General features: G+C 48.3%; 1 protein-coding gene across 4 annotated transcripts in view; it reads left to right on the top strand.

Moving 5' to 3' along the window:
* The first annotated feature begins 516 nt into the window (after positions 1-516).
* Positions 517-19,622, top strand: part of LOC144686054 (kinesin-II 85 kDa subunit-like) — an 80,023-nt gene continuing 60,917 nt past the window's right edge. For all 4 annotated transcript variants that reach the window (XM_078551212.1, XM_078551213.1, XM_078551211.1 and 1 more), the window contains exons 1-5: positions 517-808; positions 8,662-8,713; positions 9,225-9,307; positions 9,886-9,933; positions 18,461-18,607. In XM_078551212.1, the coding sequence (XP_078407338.1) occupies positions 785-808; positions 8,662-8,713; positions 9,225-9,307; positions 9,886-9,933; positions 18,461-18,607 (354 nt within the window). In that variant the 5' untranslated portion in view covers positions 517-784. The remainder of the gene's footprint in view (positions 809-8,661; positions 8,714-9,224; positions 9,308-9,885; positions 9,934-18,460; positions 18,608-19,622) is intronic.

Here is a 19,622-nt window from a genome sequence, read left to right as displayed (position 1 = left end):
CTCTCCATCTCAGTTGAAGGATTTTCCTTCTTTCCAAGTTATCTCCGTCGAACTGCCAGTGACCTCTCGGCTCATGTACTCAGAGCGCGTAGGCCTTAAATTAAGGGCCTTATTTTAAAAATGGCAGGGAGGAGGGAAAGAATTCACTACATTTCAAGAAAGAAAAATGAAGAATTTGTGAAAGCGTCCTGAGGGAGCTTGAAAATTGTAAATGGAAGAAAAGAAAGTCCAGTTACAAAAGGTGAGGAAAGCTTTGAGTAGTTTAGAGTGAGAGGATGACAGACAGAGGAACAGAACAAAATGAAACAAGTTATTTATAATTTAACCAACTGGCTTTTCTATTGTAACATAATTCCCTGCCTGCTAAAAAATTGATTGTAAATTTGCAGCAGACGAACACGCCATCTTTTAATTATTAACCTGTTGAGTATTGACTTGTGTTTGCAGAGTCCCAGTTCGAAGTACTAAAGGCACTGAATGATGCTTAAGAGTACAAAAGTGGAACAAGCCAATATTCGCTCCAGTGAGTGGGCAGTCACCGGACTGAATAAGGTTCTTTATCCATTTATTACTTAATGTCTGCTTTCAAAGAGAATCTTAAAATCTTGATAAATATTAGATTTAAAACAAAAAAGTGTTAAAATGCATAGTAGGCCAGTTAGCATCTGAAAGACAGGCCGCATCAACCTGCATTTATATAGTGCCTGGAACGTAGTAAAGCATCTCCAGGAGCGTTATATAAAATAAAATTGACATTGAGCCAAAGGAGGAGCAATTAGGACAGATGGCCCAAAGCTTGGTCACAGAGGTAGGTTTTAAAGAAATTACGAATAACTTATTTCACTTTGCTCTGTTCCCCTTTTTGCCTGAGGGAGCGTGAAAACTGTAAAAGGTAGAAAAGAAGGTCTGGTTACAAAAGGTGAGGATAGCTTTGAGTAATTTGGAATGGGAGGTTGAGAGATAATTTTCTTTTTGATGGATAAGCATTTGCACAGGACACCGGGGAGAATAATCCTGCTCTTCCTTACAGGAGCTAGTGCTATGGGATCTTTCCCGTCCACCTGAAAACGGCACCTCCGACAGTGCAACATCTGCTCAGGGACTGCCAGCCTAAATTTTGTGCACAAGGTCCCTGGAGTGAGACTTGAACCCACAGCCTCCTAACGCAGGGGCAAGAGTGTTTTCCACTGAGTCACGGCTGATTTGTTCAAAATCATTTCAGCCATTCAACCTGGTGAGTCTGCACCGGCTATTTTGAAAAGCAATCCCGTTCATCCCACTCCCCTCCCCCCGCTCCCACTCTTTCCCTCTGTCAGGAAAATATAATGATTCTAATAATGTTATTGGAATTTATTGTAAAATACTGGTTTCTGGGTCTGTATGTGCCTGTGTGTGTGAGAATTAATTGGATTAAAGGCAGCTCCGACAGCTTTGATGTAAACATGGTGAATGTGGGGGATGTTTAGAATGTAAGGTGAAAAAGGACATTTTTAAATAAACCAGCCTAGATTGTTTTCAAAGGAGGAGTGAAATGTGTCACCGAGCCAGGTGAAGTTTAGAAACAGTGGGCAGAATTTTCCATGCCCGCTGGCGGCAGGTGTGATAGGTGGCGTGAGCGGACAATACGGTGCGATCGGTTTCACGATGGCGGGAAGGCAAGTCGCGATTGCCCGCTCAGCCTGCCGATGGCAGGCTGCATTTCCTGCCATTGGTCATTGGGAACCTCATCGTAATACGCCAGCATATCATTATCAGGCCATCCCGCCAGGCTCTTGCACCCCCTGCTGGATCGCCCGTCCACGTCAGCGGGAAAGTGCGTTGATGTGTTTCACAACAGCACATGGGCGATGGGCACTTGGCGGCCTTCACTTTGGGTGAACTGGAGGTGATTGCGCAGGCTTCAGGGGCACCGGCGGGGAGTCAGGGTTAAGTGCCGCCCTGCCTCGGAGGTGACTTTTGAGGGTGAGGGGAAGCGGGGGGGCAAGTGCAGCCTTGCCGTTGAATATAGCGCACAAGCATTTGGGCTGGGGGGTAGGGTGGGCGAGGGAAGTGGCCACGCATTAGGGAAACCTGTAGAAAGTGACCATTCCTCTGCAACTGAGACAGTTCAGGCGCAGCCACATTGATATGATTGGGGTCGGGCTCCTGGCTTATCTGCCCACTCAAGCAACAGAGTGGCATCAAAGTGCCACCAAACGCTCCATAGCTCCCCCTCACCGCCATCCCACCCCCCAGCCCTGCCCTCTCCCCCACCAGCACAGACTGCAAATTCGTGAACATTTTAGTGGGTTGCAGAACAGTTGGACTGCACACGTTGTACAATCTCCTCGCTAAAACTGGCCATGTAGCAGTCACTGCTGGAGGCACTCAGCCTCTTGCAACATCAGCATCCCAGTTTGGACCAGTCTCCCCCATGGTTCAAGCTAACAGGGCAGCCTTGCAGCGCACTAATCTCAGGCCATCCAAGTGGTGGCCAGTGCTCTCCGATAAGCATTAAGGGGCCTTCACACTTAACCAGGACAGGTTTTTCGTACACCCCATGCTAACCATGTGCCTCTCTCTTTCATCCTGCAGGAGGAGTACCTCAGGATCACGGAGCCTGGTGAACTAGCTGTATGCCTGATGGCCTACAGAGTGCAAAGAAGACGGAAGAGAAAGTGACTGAAGCTCTTGGCTGCGCAGAGCAGGAGCAGCAACCTCAGGAAGAGGGGGCAGCTGGGGCTCCTGCACACACCGCCCAAGAGCCCAGCGAGCCATTGCATGCCAGCGCCTAGCGACACCCAGGGTCTATAGACACCGCCTTTCATTCCTGCAAATGACCGAGAACCAGTGTCGCCGAAGACAGCGAATGTCTAGGGACCTGTTCAATCACATCTGCCACCTGCTGCAGGATTTTGAGCCAACGGGACATGGAGGGCATCCACTGCCAGTGGCTGTGAATGTGACCACAGTGCTCAATTTCTATACCAATGGCTCCTTTCAGGCCTCCACAGGTGACCTCTGTGGGGTCTCTCAAACCTCCCCCCACAAGTCACCCAACCATGAGGTCATGGATGCCATCTTCTCGAGGGCACATAACTTTGTGCTTTTCGCCCGGAACCAGGTCAGCCAGGATGTAAAAGCGATTGGATTTTCCCAGATCTCAGGTTTCCCACAGGTGCAGGGTGTGATCGACTGCACTCTTATGGCACTCAGATCTCCGTCACAACACACAGTGGACTACAACAACCGCAAAGGGTTCATTCACTGAATGTGCAGCTGGTGTGCGAGCACCACAAACACAACCTGCAGGTGTGCACACGGTTTCCAGGGAGTGTGCACAACTCCTACATCCTGCAGTCAGTCACAGATCCCTGGAGTCTTCCAGGCTCCACAGAAGCTGCAGGGTTGGTTCCTCAGGGTCAAGGGCTACCCGCAGAGGCTGTGGCTGATGACACCCGTGCGGCGGCCTCAGACTGCAGCAGGGCGACGCTATAATGAGGCTCAGGCAGCAGCTCGCAACTTGGTGGAACAGACCATCGGGATGCTGACGATGAGGTTGCGGTGCCTGGACCGGTCTGGTGGAGCCCTGCAATATAGTCTGCAGAGGGTGCTACACCCCCTCCAATGAGGAGGACGCTGACGGGGATGAGGCTGAGGAGGTCCTCGGAGGCAACGATGACAGGGATGAGGCTCTCACACTGGCCAGATGAGGCAGGTACACTCAGGAGGCCCTCATAGCTGCCAGATTTGTGGAGGATGATGACGACATGCAGTGAGGTGACCCCATAGTTCCTCACATTGCATTGCGAACGTTTGATTCCAGTCTGGATTCTGGCAAAGCGAATACCCTCTGTGATAATGGCCCTGTCATGGAGACACAGTGGAGGCCCTAATAGTCGCTCGATCGCAGGAAGATCATGACAAGATGCAGTAAGGACACTCCATAAATCTTCACATAGCCTCTGAGAATGTCTGATTCCTGTCTGGCCAAGGGCAGATCGCTTGCACTCTGTGATCAGGGTCATATCATAGAGACACAGCCATGAAACTTTAGAAGCATCTGATGCTTTGTCCACCTTCAGCATCTGAGCCCTTTGGGAGCTGAAGCACAGCATCACTGGTCACAGATGCTGAAGAGATGGGGGCCAGCTCCACCTTAAAGGTGCTGAGAGCACACAGAGAGAATGATGGAACTCTGTGGCACCTGCCCACTACATTCTGGCAGCAATGACCAGCATCGCTGAGGTGCAGGCATCAGTAATGTCTCCAGGGAGTGTGAGGCCAGACCATCTCTTTGGTTTGAAGGCTGCACAGAGCACAGGGAAGAGGCCCTGGACTGAGACACCTGCCTTTATTTTGTGCAGAAAGGTTTCATGTCTGAGTGACATGAACACTGCTCATCAGAACAAGGAGCCATAGGCAGGGAGACATTCTTGGGAGTTTATTGACAATAGTGAACAGTATGTACAAGTGATTAACACCCGTGCCCAGGCTGTGTAACTAATTCTCCTCAACTGTCCTAACCCTGCCGCTACGTCTAGGTGCTCCACTTGGAGGCAGCCTGCTGACAGCAACGCCCTGTCTGTGATCACTTTGGCAGGTGTCCTCTGGAGGGCTGAGACTTTGAGGGTCCCGGCCTGCTTCCAGGGTCCTGCTGTGTGGCAGTGGCACCCTCCTCGGCCTGTGGATCTGGAGCTGCTGAGGTCACAGGAAGAGGGGAGTTGGATGGTCCGGACACTCTCGGAGTCATCTGGATGGATGGGCCCAGAGTGTGTACCTGCTGATCCTCCTCCCTATGGGTGCCTGGGGGCCCCAGGCTGACTCCTTGAGGAGCAGGGGTAGCTGGAGTGAGATCGAGCTGCCCAGCACCACTCTCACGTACACACTGTTGGAGGCCAACAATGGCATCAGCGATGGAGTTAAGCCCGCACAGCAGTGCAGGATGGATGTCCTGGACCCAGGTCTCTATGGCAGCCGTCAACCAACCAGTGTTGACCTTGGTGCATTGGTATGCTGGCGCTATCACCTCAGCCTGAAGGTGGATGGATTCCTCCATCATGCCTTGCAATCTGAGAGCAGCAGCGGACATCCCTTCCTGATGTTCCCCAGCCTGCCTTTGCAGCTCCAGCAACTGTGACATGACTGAGTCCAGAGGCTCCTCATCTGACTCGGACTCAGCAAATTTCTGGCCTCCAGCTGTCCTCCGAGTGCCTGACACCAGGGAGGTCCCTGCCACCACCTGCTGTGGATCGGACGGTGCAATGTGCTCACCAGATTGTGATTCCAAGGCTACTCTAAAGCTAGGTCCCACTGAGGTGTGTGTCTCTGCGCTGGTGGAGGGTGTGGGTGGGCGCTGTGACGGGACTTTGGAGGGTGCCTTCAGATTCCTCTTCAGAGGTTTCTTCGGGTCTTGATTGGAGGCCCTGGATTCTGTTGGCTGTTTGGCAGATGTGCCTGCGAAAGCAAGGAGAGATAATTAGTGCATGGCAGTGGCCTGTGAAAGAGGACACATCACTGATGGCATAGTTGTCTGATGGATGTTGCACTGCTGGGTCCTCACTTGGTAGAGCAGCACCGACCTCACTGTCAGCACAGGACCGGTCCTGGTCATCGCCGGCCAGCTGGATGGCTCTGTTTTCAATGTCTGTGATTTCGGGCATTACGCCAAAGGTCTGCGACCTCTCTCTCTTGTTGTGTGCCAGCTTGTCCTGCATGGATAGAGATGGTTAAATTCTAAGCAGGATGCCTGCCAGGCCAGATGGCAAGTATGCCTGGCCTGTGTGGGTGTTGTGTGGTCCCATGGATGGGATGAGGACAATGAAGGTGAGTGTGAGAGAGTGAATGGTGATGTCCCTTGAACTGACAGTGAGTGCAGGCCCTGTGGATTTATGGTGCGTTTGTGAGTGTGTGAGTTGAGAGACGAGATGTGTGTCTTACCCTGGCGGAATGGAGGAGATCATTCATCCTCTTGCGACACTGGGTGGCCGCCCTCTTTTGCAGGGCGTTGTCACTGACCTCCGCTGCTACCGCCTCCCAAGCCTGGTTAGTGCTGTTGCTGCCCATCCTGCGGCCAGAGCAGGGGTAGAGGACATCCCGGCAGACCTCGATGGCACCATGGCATCCAAAAGTCACTTGAGAGTCACGTCACTGAACCTGGGGGCTGCAGTCTTCTTCAGTTTCGGGGTCATGTTTTCCTGGTGGTGGTCTGAAAGCACTGAGATGAGTGCTTGCGGCTGGACTTTAAACATGGTGCCCGGCGTGATGCAGCGGCAGGGTAGTGGCGGGTGGGCGAATGAGAGTCCGCCCGCCATCGAAACAGCATGTTCCCTGGGAGTGCATAAATAATGAGGCAGGTTCGGGATGATGCAGCGTGAAAACCCACCATCACAGCCAGTGGGTAAAATGTCATTTTACCCGCCCACTACTGCACTTAGTGCAAATTTGGGAAAATTACGCCCAGTGTGTTTATTTTTTCCAAAGATTACTGGTAAAACTTAGTACTATAAGAGATTTTTATTATCAGAACAATAAAGTCCAAAGACACAGTGAAATAATGGGAATCTGCATTCAAAGGGGAAAATATACATAAAGGAGTGAAGGCTGTGTGTAAGGGTAGGCATTTTTAAGAACTAATGAGTGTGAAAAGCCTTCAACATCTATGTTAAGCTGCTGTTTTCTAAGAACAGAAGTCAAGAAAACTCACTTTGAATTCGACTGGTTCAGGGTATTGTGTTTCTTTGCCTGGGTCTTTTAAAATCTATGTGTCTAACTGTTGCCTTAACGCAAGTGTAACTGGGAGTCAGAGTAAGTCGGGGATTTAGAAGTTATCATGGTAGTAATTTGTAGATCTATATATGTATTTAAAGTAATTTCTTCTACTAATAAATGTTTAATCTAGTTTTGTAAAAACCTGTAAGACTTGGTGGTCTTATTACTACTGAATTCAAGGCATGCATCTAGAAATTTATACAAATTGCAAAACAAGTTGTGGCAGTTGTTTCAAGTTTCCTTTTGGGATTTGAACAGCTCAGCATTTACCATCGGCTGTGCCATAACACCCTCCCATATTCCAATCGCTTAAAAACTCTAGCTGATAAAATACTTCTCCAAAGGTTAAGGCAGTACACCTCTGCAGAATTCAAAGGCAATTTTTATTCTCTCCCTTACATAGAGAATGTCACATCTGTACCAAATTTTGTCCCTAACCAAAGTCCACACATGTAAGAGTCAGCAGGAACCACAAGCTAAATTATTCCTCCTTTCCTAACTCAAGTGTGTGCAGTTCACCACTGTCCCAGCTGATACCAACCAATTTAGCCTGGACCTGAGATTGAACTTGATCTCCACACCTGATTGAGGAGTGCATGGGTCAGCTTGGCCACTGTAGGACAGTTAATATTTCCAGGTTCAATCTGACTATTGTCAGCATGTTGTGGTGGGTCTGTTTATTTGACTGGGGTTATATACAGGGGAAGTAATTCGCATAGTTTCAGGCAGGTATTGTGCAGTAGACAGAGGCTTGTCTATGACCAGGAATGAGAGTTCAAAGCACAGGAGTCAAACACTTGCAAGGATTCAAGGGGCATATACTCACAGACAACACCCCTAAATACACCATGAGGAAAGATCCAGGGCTAATAAGGGAAGAAACATCCCTGGAAAATTGCTTTCCGATCCCTTGAGAGGAAAGCCATTTAGGACTGAGATGAGGAGAAACTTCTTCACTCAGAGGGTGGTGAACCTGTGGAATTCTCTACCACAGAGGGCTGTGGAGGCCACGTCACTGAATATATTTAAGAAGGAAATAGATAGCTTTCTAGACAACAATGGTGTCAAGGGGTATGGGGAGAGAGTGGGAGCACGGCATTGAGATAAAGGATCAGCCATGATCAAATTGAATGGTGGAGCAGGCTCAAAGGGCCGATTAACCTACTCTTGCTCCTGTTTTCTATGTTTCTATAAGGCAATCAAAACCAGTCCAAGAGATCACATGGACTGTGTTACAATCCCATTTCTTTTACATTTAATTCCATGACCTTTGTTCACTTTGTGCCAGCTCCCAACGATTCTTATCAACAAGTTCCAGATTCTTGTACATCTGTCATCTCTTCCCAGGGCACAGGAACCGCTAATGTTAAGGTTAAGCAAAGCATCAGATGTGTACCTGTTACAGCGGTGGTGAAGACATGTTAGCCTCTTAGCATTGTGAGAAAGTTCAGATCTAAATGTATAGAGCAGATGGAGAGAATATGTTTCCACTGATGGGAGGATCCAGAATAAGGTGGCATAACCTTGAAATTAGAGCCAGGTAATTCGGGGGAAGGTCAGGAAGCATTTCTTCACATAGAGGAAATCTAGTATTCTCTCCTTTGAAAAACTATACAGGACGGGAATCAATTGAAAAGTTCAGAACTGAGATTGATAGAGCAAGGGTATCAATGGTTATAGAACCAATGTGGGTAGATGCAATTAAGATACAGGTTCGCCATGATCTAATTGAATGGTAGAACAGGCTCGAGAGGCTGAATGGCCTCTTCCTATGTTGTTTAGCTGAGGGGGGTGGGGTCAGGCTATTTGTGACCTTTGTGCAAACTGCCACAGTCAGAAAAGCACTGCCGGCTTTTAAAAATAGGGGCTTACAACAAAATGGATTCCTCACTTGCTTGTTATTTGTTTCAGGCAATGGAACTAGCTCCTGTGCGGGTTGCTGTTGGATTCCAGTATGTTTCAGGTGAGGAGTTTCTATCTCCTGAATCTGGTGCTTTGGGATTTTGTCCCACGTTGTGTCTGCATCACACTTAACTGTGAGAACTTTCTGAGGATCAGCAGCTGTTCTCCTTGTGGGAGAGTGATTTTGGGGGTTTAGGTGACTCCCAGGTGACCCACCTGTTGTAGTCTGTGAATTGTTGATGCAGGGGGTGGATGGCAGTGTAGAGGGTCTGATCTAGCTAACTGCACTGTCCAGAATGACATTTTGGGACTTGAAAAGTTCAGCATAAATGTACGTTCTTTATTAACTCCATACACAAAAATAACCTGCATTGTATTTGAAACTTTAAGTAATTATAACTAGTGTTTACATTTCATGAAATGGCACTATTTTACATTTACCCTTTAAGCCGTACATATCGGCAGCACAGTCTGTCCATCAGAAACATTTGATAAGGTGAATAGCGTGGGTTCGGGGACAGCAGCATTTTCATTGACCTCTTTTCTCTCTGAATTTTTGTTCGGGTTTATAGATGAAGATGAGGGAAAGTTAACGTCACTGACGATCAAAGGTTCCAAAAGCCTGTCTGTCATAAATCAGAACGCTGGAGAAAAGGTCAGTCAAAAACGGCCATTGGACGCTTAGGATAAGCTTTATGTTTTGATCAAGATTTATGTGCTTGGTGCTCCTTCCATGCTCCATTAACACTCCAAATAAGTTGTCCTGCACATCCTGCCTCCTCCCTACGACCTAACTGTACAAATGGAATCATGGCCTTTATTGGAATATGAATGTAGGGAAGTCTTGCTGCAACTGTAGGGGTCATTAGTATGACCACACCTGGAGTACTGAGTAGTTTTGCTCTCTTTATTTAAGGAGAGATTTACTTGCATTGGAAACAGTTCAGAGAAGCAGGGGTGGTGGAATGGCAATGGGGAAGGAAGGTTTGGAGTTAGAAGTGGTTAGGAACAGATGTAGACCCTTGAACCTGCTCCACGGTATCATTCTGGTGGCGCCAAGTGTGAAAAGTTCCAAGAACTCTGAAGGATCACTATGCCTCATATTTGGTTGGTAGCCCTTGCCCCTGAGCCCTGTAGGACTTTGTGTTAATCTGGTTCTGTAGATTGTATATTCGATGTGGAAGGAGCGAGCTTGATGGATCACCAACCACTGAAAAAATTCTGTTTTTCCAGGAACGCACGTTCAGATACGATGCTGTCTTCAACCAGGACACTGACCAGGTGAGACAACAAAACATTATGCCTTCAGCAAGATTTCTCTTTCTTTCACCAGTCCTTGGACTTCAAACAGCTATAACTTTTTTCACTATGTTGGAAGTTGGATGGCCCCTGTTTATACCATCGGAAACTTCAAACACATACATTTAAACTAGACATCAGCATAAAGAGGATGAAATTGGTCCTGCTGAGAGCTCAGAACAAGCAATAGTGAATTGGCTTAACTCCAATCACCTGCCTTTGCTCCATATGCCCTGATTTCCCTGCTTAACAACAACTTATTTCACCTTGAAAGCTCCAGTTCACCCCTCATAATCCACAGCCTTTTGAGGGAGAGAGTTCCTGACCTCCACCGCCCTTTGTTATAGAGAAAGGTTATTTGGCCCAAGGGATCCATGGCTTTTGCTCCACATGAGCCTCCTTTTTCTTCATTTCACCCTATCAACATATCTTTCTATTTCTTTATCCTTCATGTATTTATCTAGGTTAACCTGACATACTGTTCACCGTAACCTTTGTGGAGCGAACTCCACATTCTTAGCACTCCCTGGTAAAGAAGTTTCCCCTGAATTTTCTGTTGGATTTTGGCGACTACCTTGTATTATGTCTCTTAGTTCTGGCCTCCCCTGCAAGTGGAACTCTTTGGGCGGAATCGTCCCAGATTTGCACAAAGTGCGGTAGCAGACAGGAAAAAGGATGTTTTACCTGCCAGCCGCGATGGTGGCTTTTCACGCTGTATCGTCCCATTCCCAGCCTCATTAATAATGCATTCTTGGGAAACATGCCGGATTGCTGGCGGGCAGGCTCGAATTTGCCTGTCACGCCATCACCTCAGCGCTCCCTTGCTACAGGCGCCATATTTAAAATGTACCAGACCACATGCTTACTTCATGTCTACAGACCAGGACCACTCCGGGTGACAGATGGCCCTGAAGGCAAAGAAGACGGCAGCCCCCAAATTTAGCTACGCCTCTCTGGGGTGTCTGCTGGACACAGTGGAAGGCCACCACGATGTCCCCTACCCTCGCCCTGGCCACAGGAGATCTACCAGAGTTACTAACCTGGCCTGGGAGGCAGTGGCAGCAGCGGTCAGTGCCACTGGAGCACAGAGGAGGTCAGCCATCCAGTGCAGGAAGAGGATGAATGTTCTCATCCATTCTGCCCAGAGTGAGGCAACCACCTCATCGCTCTCAACTCACACACTCACAAACCCATCACACATCCACAGGGATCTCACACCTCAAGGGACAACACCACTAACTCTCACACAAACCCTCACATCTCCATCAGACTCAAATCCTCACAAGCTCGTGGCCTCATCCCATCCATGGCTCCGCTCACCACACAAACATTCCACACAGTGCCATGTATCCAGCTCGCACTCTCCCCATCTGTTTCACACAGGAGAAGCTGGCTGACAACAGCAGAGGTCCCAGTCCGGGGGTGGAGTGGCCCACATTAGGCACCTCACTCACTTGGAGGAGAGTGCCATCGCGCTGACTGGTGAGGATGTGGACCATGCCTGTGGCGACAGTGATGTCGGTGGCGAACACTGTTTGGAAATGGAGGTAGTTTAATTTAAGTTATGTGTGTATTTGGGCATGTTAGGAATAAGGTATGTCTTTAAGTTTAATTTCAATTTATATTTTTTTCTATTTGTGGGTTAAAAGGTGAAACCTCCTGCTTTTGCCTCTGCTGCCAGGCACTAATTATCTCTACTTCAGTTCACAGGGAGCTCTGCCAAGCGACCGACACCCTCAGCCATCCAGGTCCTCACCTCCAACCGAGACGACCCTTCCTCATTTGAAGAGCTGGAAATAAACGGCCTGAAAGACCTGTCACATCGCTTACCCACACCCTCCACCAGCGCAGAGACACACACCTCGGTGGGACCTACATCTAGAGCAGGCTCGGATTCACAATCTGGTGCTCCCCACACGGATACGTGTCCGCAGCAGGAGGAGGCAGATTCGGCCGAGCTCCCCGGCACTCGGCGGTCTACTGGGGAAGAGACATCTGTGAGGTCCGAGTCAGATGATGGGCCTCTAGATTCGGCCTTCCAACTAATTGTGGAGAGTCAGCAGAAGGCAGCGGAACATCATGCAGACCTGTTGGAAGCCCTCAACAGAGTGGCATGTGAGCCAGAGGAGAGTGCCTGCTTGCTCTGATGAAGTGGTCCCTACGTGTGCATGTGGAGTTCCCCCATGGGAAGGATGGCGGATACCATGGAGACCCTGGTCTAGCAGAACATGGAGATGTGCGCAGACCTGCCCTCCATCGTAGTAGCCATAGGTGAGTTCCTGCAGGGGCAACACGAGAGGGAAACAAGGCACCTCGATGCCCATCCAGGTGCTCCTTCCCCTCCAGGTGTCAGGCCGGGGTCTTCAGGCACCCGAAGGAAAGAGTAACAGCAGCTGGACACCCCTGGGTCATCCACTCAGGAATCTCAGAGCCTGTGACCCCTTCAACCTCGTCCTCTGCCACCGCAGAGGGAGCAGCTGGCCCACAGGAGGACAGCCAAAACAAGCCGGCGTTCTTAAGGCCTCAGTTTTCCAGAGGGCCCACACCAAAGTTTCTCCTTAACTCCCCCATTCTTTCCCCTCCCCGAGTCACCCATGTCCTTTCCGACATCACTGTTGACCCCCTCAGCATTACCGTCCAACCCATCACCTACCAACCTGAACTCTTGTCGTTCCGGGATGCCCAGGTGAACGTGCATGTTCCCTACCTTCCTGAGAATCCCACCCCCATCCACATTGACCTCCCCAACTTCCTCCGTCCCACCCCAAAGTTCCTCGTCTATCTCTGAGCACCCAACAACTACCCTCGCCATTCCTTGTATTGTTACTGTTGCACCCTCACCCTCCCACCCTTCTGGCTTACTCTGCCTCCTCTCATACTCACCATTCCCTTCTACTACACCCACCCTCAGTTCGCTCCCTAGGATGCATCAACTTCACAGACCCCTCCATTGCACATTCACCTGGACATCACCCCCCCTTACTCCCTCCTCTCCCTGGACTCCTTCCTGCCCCTGGACTCCTTCCCCACTCCGAATTCCATCTCCCGTTCGAACTCCTTCCCTTACACCTTCCTTCCCCTTACACCTATCTCCCCACTTACTGCATTCTCCCTGTTACACCCCCCTCCCCGTACTCCCTCCTCCCCATCCCAACCTCAGCCCTGACACCATCGTCCCTCCCCCAACCTCATCCCCCCAACATCTTTGCCCCCCACTTCCCAACATCACCCCCGACACCTTTGTCCCCCTTTCGCAAACTCATCCCCCCCAATACCTTCGTCCTCCCCCTCCCAACGTCAAACCCTGACACCTTTGTTCAACCTCCACCCCCACAACTTCACCTCCGCCACCCCCACTGGTACACCTCCCTTTCCCATACACTGCTAGACCTTCCTCTCCCCGCCCCATCACCGATCATCCATAGCATCCCATGGCCAAGACCGTGATGTTCCGAAGCAAACCTGAGACATCAACGGAGACGTCCGACCTTCCGTGAGCTGCTTTGCGGCGGAGTCGTGTCCATGAGAATCCACCCAGCATGCAATGCACATGTTCCTCCAGGGTCCGGTAGCTGTCGGGCTCCGGCATCTTCTACTCCTTGGATGTCCGCGATCTGAGCAAGGCCCTGGCGGTAAGTCACGACTTCTGCACGTCACACTTGTCCAGACCTGCTCTGGGTCGGCGTGTTTTCCCGCCAGCGCAATGGAAAATCTGACGTCAGGGGACGATTCTGGTCGGGCCTTACTTTGCATCCCATTAGCCCTCACCCACCATGACGCCCAATGCCAACAGGCCCGGAGAATGCCAGCCTATGTCTACATTCTAAAACCCATTCATAATCTTGAAGACCTCTATCAGGACACACCTGAAATTGGCGATGGTGGCATTGCGGATTAGTAACCCGGAGGTCCAGCTTATTGTCCAGGGGCATGGGTTCAAATCCCACCATGGCAGCTGGGGGAATTTAAACTAAATTAACTAAAACCTGGAATTGAAAGCTAGTCTCAGTAATGGTGACCATAAACTATCATTGATTGTCATAATGACCCATGTAGTTCACTAATATCTTTTAGGGAAGGAAATCTGCCATCCTTGCCCCAGCTGGCCTACCTGTGACTTCAGACCCACAGCAATGTGATTGACTCTTCACCGTCCTCTGAAATGTTTAGTTCAAGGGCAATTAGCAATAAGCAACAAATGCTGACCTTGCAAGCAATGCCTACATCCCATGAAGGAATAAAAAAAAGCTCAGCCTTCTCTTCTCTAGAGAAAAGAGCTTCAGCCTGTTCAACCTTTCCTGATAGGTATAACCTATCATCAAGGCAGCATTTCACTGAGTATGGCATCAAGGAGCCCCAGAAAAACTGGAGTCAATGGGAATCAGGGGGAAAACTCTCCCCTGGTTGGAGTCATACCCAGTACAAAGGAAGATGGTTGTGGTTATTGGAGGTCAGTCATCTCAGCTCCAGGACATCACTGCAGGAGTTCCTCAGGGTAGTGTCCTCAACCCAACCATCTTCAGCTACTTCATCAATGATCTTCCTTCCATCATAAGGTCAGAAGTGGGGATGTTCGTTGATTATTGCACAATGTTCAGCACCATTCGCGACTCCTCAGATGCTGAAGCAGCCCATGTCCAAATGCAGCAAGGCCTGGATAATATCCAGGCTTGGGCTGACAAGTGGCAAGTAACATTCGCGCCACACAATTGTCAGGCAATGACCATCTCCAACAAGAAAGAATCAAACTATCGCCCCTTGATGTTCAATGGCATTATCATCACTGAATCCCCCACTATCAACATCCTGGGGGTTATCATTGACCAGAAACTGAATTGGACTAGCCATATAGGGAAGAACTTTCCCCCATCGGGGAGGGGCGCGGGGGGGGAGAGAGCAGGAGCGGGCGTGTGCAGATGCACCTCCGATGGGGTGCGCTGCCATTTCACATGGGTGGGCAAATTAAGGTCCGCCCAACGTGCACCAGGAAGCACTATGCGCTCTCTGTACGGGCGGGGGAGGATTCCCTCAGCCAGGAGTGTGCGAAAGAGCGCACTCATCTCCTTGAGGCTAAGTGCTGCCTCAGGGAGATCGCCGCCAAATTCAAAAATGGTCAATGTACAAAATTAAAATTTCCCTGACATGTGCCCACATGTGACACTGTCACATGAGTTGGGACATGTTCATCACTTTCATTCAAACTCTTATTAAATTTTTAAAAACTTACATGAAACCTCATCCCGTCCATGGATGAGGTTTCATGCTTTTTCTGAAGCCCGCCAGGGCTCCCGGCCTGTCCGCCAACCTTATGGTTGGACAGGCAGGTCCATTAACTAGTTCAATTACTTTTTAAACAAAAACAAAAATAGCTGGAAAAACTCAGCAGGTCTGATAGCATCTGTGGAGAGGAACCTAGTTAACGTTTCGAGTCTGTATGACTCTTCAACAGAACTAAGTAAAAATTGAAGACAGGTAAAATATAAGCTGGTTGAGGGGGGTGGGACAGGTTGAGCTGGATGGAGGGCCAGTGATAGGTGGAGGCAAAGAAGAGATTGCCAAAGATGTCATAGACAAAAGGACAAAGGGGTTTTAACGGTGGTGATATTAGCTAAGAAATCACCATTAACACCCCTTTGTCCTTTTATCTATGACATCTTTGGCAATCTCTTCTTTGCCTCCACCAATCACTGGCCCTCTAACCAGCTTTACCTGTCCAACACCCCTCAGCCAGCTTATATTTTACTTCATTTCTATTTTTCCTTAGTTCTGATGAAGAGTCATACGGACTTGAAACGTTAACTGTGTTCCTCTCCGCAGATGCTGTCAGACCTGTTGAGTTTTTCCAGCTATTTTTGTTTTTGTTTCAGATTTCCAGCATCCACAGTATTTTGCTTTTATCAATTACTTTTTAAATGGACTCAATTGGCCGTTGATAGGTCGGCGGGCGCACAGCTGATTCGGCTGCACCCCCGCTGACCTGAAAATTGAAATGATGCTGGGTGACGTCGGGAGTTCCGCCGGACATCATCCCGCGTCATTTTACGTATCGGTGAGTGGGCCCCGCCCCCCCGTATCGGCGAGTGGGCCCCAACCCCGGCTCGCCGACCTCAATATCCTGGCCATGAATATTGTAGCTACAGGAGCAGGTCAGAGGCTAGGAATCCTGCGACGAGTAACTCACCTCCTGACTCCCCAAAGCCTGTCCACCATCTACAAGGCACAAGTCAGGAGTGTGATGGAATACTCCCCACTTGCCTGGATGAGTGCAGCTCCCACAACACTCAAGAAGCTGGACACCATCCAGGACAAAGCAGCCTGCCTGATTGGCACCACATCCACAAACATTCACTCCCTCCACCACCAACGCACAGTAGCAGCAGTGTGTACCATCTACAAGATGCACTGCAGGAATTCACCAAGGCTTCTTCAACAGCACCTTCCAAACCCACGACCACTACCACCTAGAAGGACAAGGGCAGCAGACCGATGAGAACACCACCACGTGGAAGTTCCCCTCCAAGTCACTCACCATCCTGACTTGGAAATATATCGCCGTTCCTACACTGTCGCTGGGTCAAAATCCTGGAACTCCCTCCCTAACAGCACTGTGGGTGTACCTACACCAGAGATTCAAGAAGGCAGCTCACCACCACCTTCTCAAGGGCAACTAGGGATGGGCAATAAATGCTGGCCCAGCCAGCGAAGCCCACATCCCGTGAATGAATAAAAAAAAACCTCTCAGTTCTATTACCATTCTAGTAAATCTTTTCTGCACCTTCTCCAGTGCCTCTGTATTTTTTTATAATATGGAGACCAGAACAGTTCCCAGTTCTGTAAGTGCAGTCCAAGCAAAACTTAACCAGTGTAACCTAGCTTTTCTGCTTTTCAGTCCTATCCCTCTAGAAATGAACCCTGGTGTTTGTTTGCATTTTAATGACTTTTTTTGGTGTGATGAATTTCTTCCTGACATCACCCTTGAATGGCTTAGCTTTGATTTTAAGGACCTGAGCACTTGGGCAGAATTTTATGGCAGCAGGATTTTACATTCCCGGCAAAGTCAATGGTGTTTACAATGGCTCACCACATTTTATGGCCTTCTCCACCCCCCCCACAACAACAGGATCATAAAATTCATGCCCTTGTTCTGGACTTCTCCCACCTTTGTCTTGATCTACATTATCAACTTCTTTAATCATGTTAAACACCTGAATTAGATTACCCCTTAATATTCCATGGTCAAGGGAATACAAGCCTATTCTATGCAACCTGCCATCGTAACTTTACCCTTTTAGTCCCTGAGTATTAAGATGATAGTGGACTATTGGATGTATCATTCTTCAAAATACAATAAATCAAGATTTGCCCATCTGTGTTGACTTTAAAGGAGAAGAGCAAGGAATTCTTCAGGCATCCTGGCCAACATTCCTCCCTCAATCAGCACAGCAGCAACAACAACAGCAATGACAGTTTGCATTTATATATTGCTTTTAACAAAGTAAAATATCTAAAACATCACAGGTTCCTTATCAAACAAACTTTGACACCGAACCACATCTGGAGATATTAGGACAGGTTGGTCTTAAGGAGCGTCTTAAAGAAGGAGAGATAAATGGAGAGCTGGAGGTTTAGGGAGGGAATTTCAGATGTTGGATTATAGCAACTGAACAGGTTCACTGATCATTCATCTTACTGCTGTTTCTGGAGCACTCCTGGTGCACAGTGACTGCAGTGTTGGCCCACATAACCACAGTCAGTGAAGTCCACAAAGTAATTCTTTGTGTGAAGTACAACTGGTTGAAATTGCTTAAAGATCCGACTTTGAAATCAGCAGAGTTTTTAAAATCGTTAATTACAGGAAACAGTAGTATAGTGCTTATGTTACTAGTCTAATAATACAGAGGCCTGAATCTACGATCTGGAGTCATGAATTCAAATCCCACCACTGCAGTTGAGAAATGCAAACTAAATTGATTTAAAACGTGTGGAATAAACAGTTACTATTGGTAATGGTGACCATATAACTATTGGATTGTCATAAATATTCATCTGGTTCACTAATGTCCTTTCGGGAAGGAAATCTGCTGTCTTTAGCCGGTCTGGCCTACATGTGACTCCAGACCCACAGCAATGTGGTTGATTCTTATCTGCCCTCTGAAATGGCCTAGCAAGTCACTCAGTTGTCATGAAGGCGATTTGCACACCACCTTCTCAAGGGTCATTAGGGATGGGCAATGCTGGCTTTATCAGCAAGTCTTACATCTATGAATAAATGAAAGAAGAATAGGGACTTATTGAATCACCTAAAATAGCCAATTCTCTTAGCATATTATCAGCAATGTCTTATCTGTTGACTTGTACAGGGGTGGCAAATGGTTTGTGCCATTTATCCAATAAAGTGCAGATGGTTTATGTGATGTGGTTCCAGTACTGCACCCTGAGATGTATTTGCCAATTGAGCCAAGATAAGACATTCCTCTAATATTATTGTTTCTATGACTTTGCACATTAGGAGGTAGTCTACGAGGGATTGGTAAAACCGCTGCTTTCCAGGGCAAAGCTGGGGTACAATGTGGCTCTTGTTGTGTCTGGCACCTATGCGTCTGGTAAGAGCAGGCTGCTACGGGGAGATGAGAAGCGGGATGGCATTGTGCATAAGGTAAGACTGTCTCTGTCTCATACTGCCCAAGGAGAGAGTTCATCAAACCCCTGCGTGTGTCATTGAGCCCAGCATCTCATTATCCTTGCCAATGTTTGTTCGAGGCATTATGTTGTCTAACTTATTTGCTTGCATGTAAAGAAATAGATGACAGTTATATAATTAAAGTAACGTTTAAGGTGTCTCCTCTTCAACCCAACGACTTAACTACTCAAGGCCTTTGTTGGAACAGGTCACCAGTTCCTGGTGTTTGTTCCCTACACAAGCCTCCTCCCACTCCCCTTCACCTATCCCTGCTGTATAACATTCTATTCCTTTCTCCAATACATATTTATCTAACTTCCCCTTAAATGTATCTACGCTATTCACTTGGATGGGAAATTGCCTGAGTGACAGGAAACAGAGAGTAGTGATAAACGGCTGCTTTTCAGATTGGAGGAAGATCTGTAGTGGAGTACCCCAGGGGTCAGTGTTGGGACCCTTGTTCTTCCTGATATATATCAATGACCTAGGCTGTGGAGCGCAGGGCATGATTTCAATATTTGCAGATGATATGAAGATTGGAAATGTTGTGAATTGTGATGAGGATAGTCTTGAACTTCAAAAGAACATAGACATGTTGGTGGATTGGGCAGACAAGTGGCAGATGAAGTTCAATGCAGAGAAGTGTGAGGTGATTCATTTTGGCAGGAAGAATATGGAGAAACAGTATAAAATAAAGGGATAAACTCTAAAGGAGGTGCAGGAACAGGGGGACCTTGGTGTTTATGTACGTAAGTCATTGAAGATGGCAGGGCATGTTGAGAGAACCGTTAATAAAGCATGTGGTACCTTAGGCTTTAATAATATTGGCATTGAGTACAAGAGTAAGTAGATCATGCTGAACTTGTATAAGAAACTATTTAGGCCTCATCTGGAATACTGCATCCAGTTCTGGGCACCCTACTTGAGGAAGGGTGTGCAGGCTTGGAGAGAGTACAAAGGTGATTCACAAGAATGATTCCAGGGATAAAAA

This window comes from Cetorhinus maximus, chromosome 10, assembly GCF_964194155.1.
Source record: "Cetorhinus maximus chromosome 10, sCetMax3.hap1.1, whole genome shotgun sequence".
In the NCBI taxonomy this organism is placed as follows: Eukaryota; Metazoa; Chordata; class Chondrichthyes; order Lamniformes; family Cetorhinidae; genus Cetorhinus; species Cetorhinus maximus.
The sequence above is the reverse complement of the archived record's forward strand: the minus strand, read 5'-3'. Positions and strand labels throughout refer to the sequence as shown.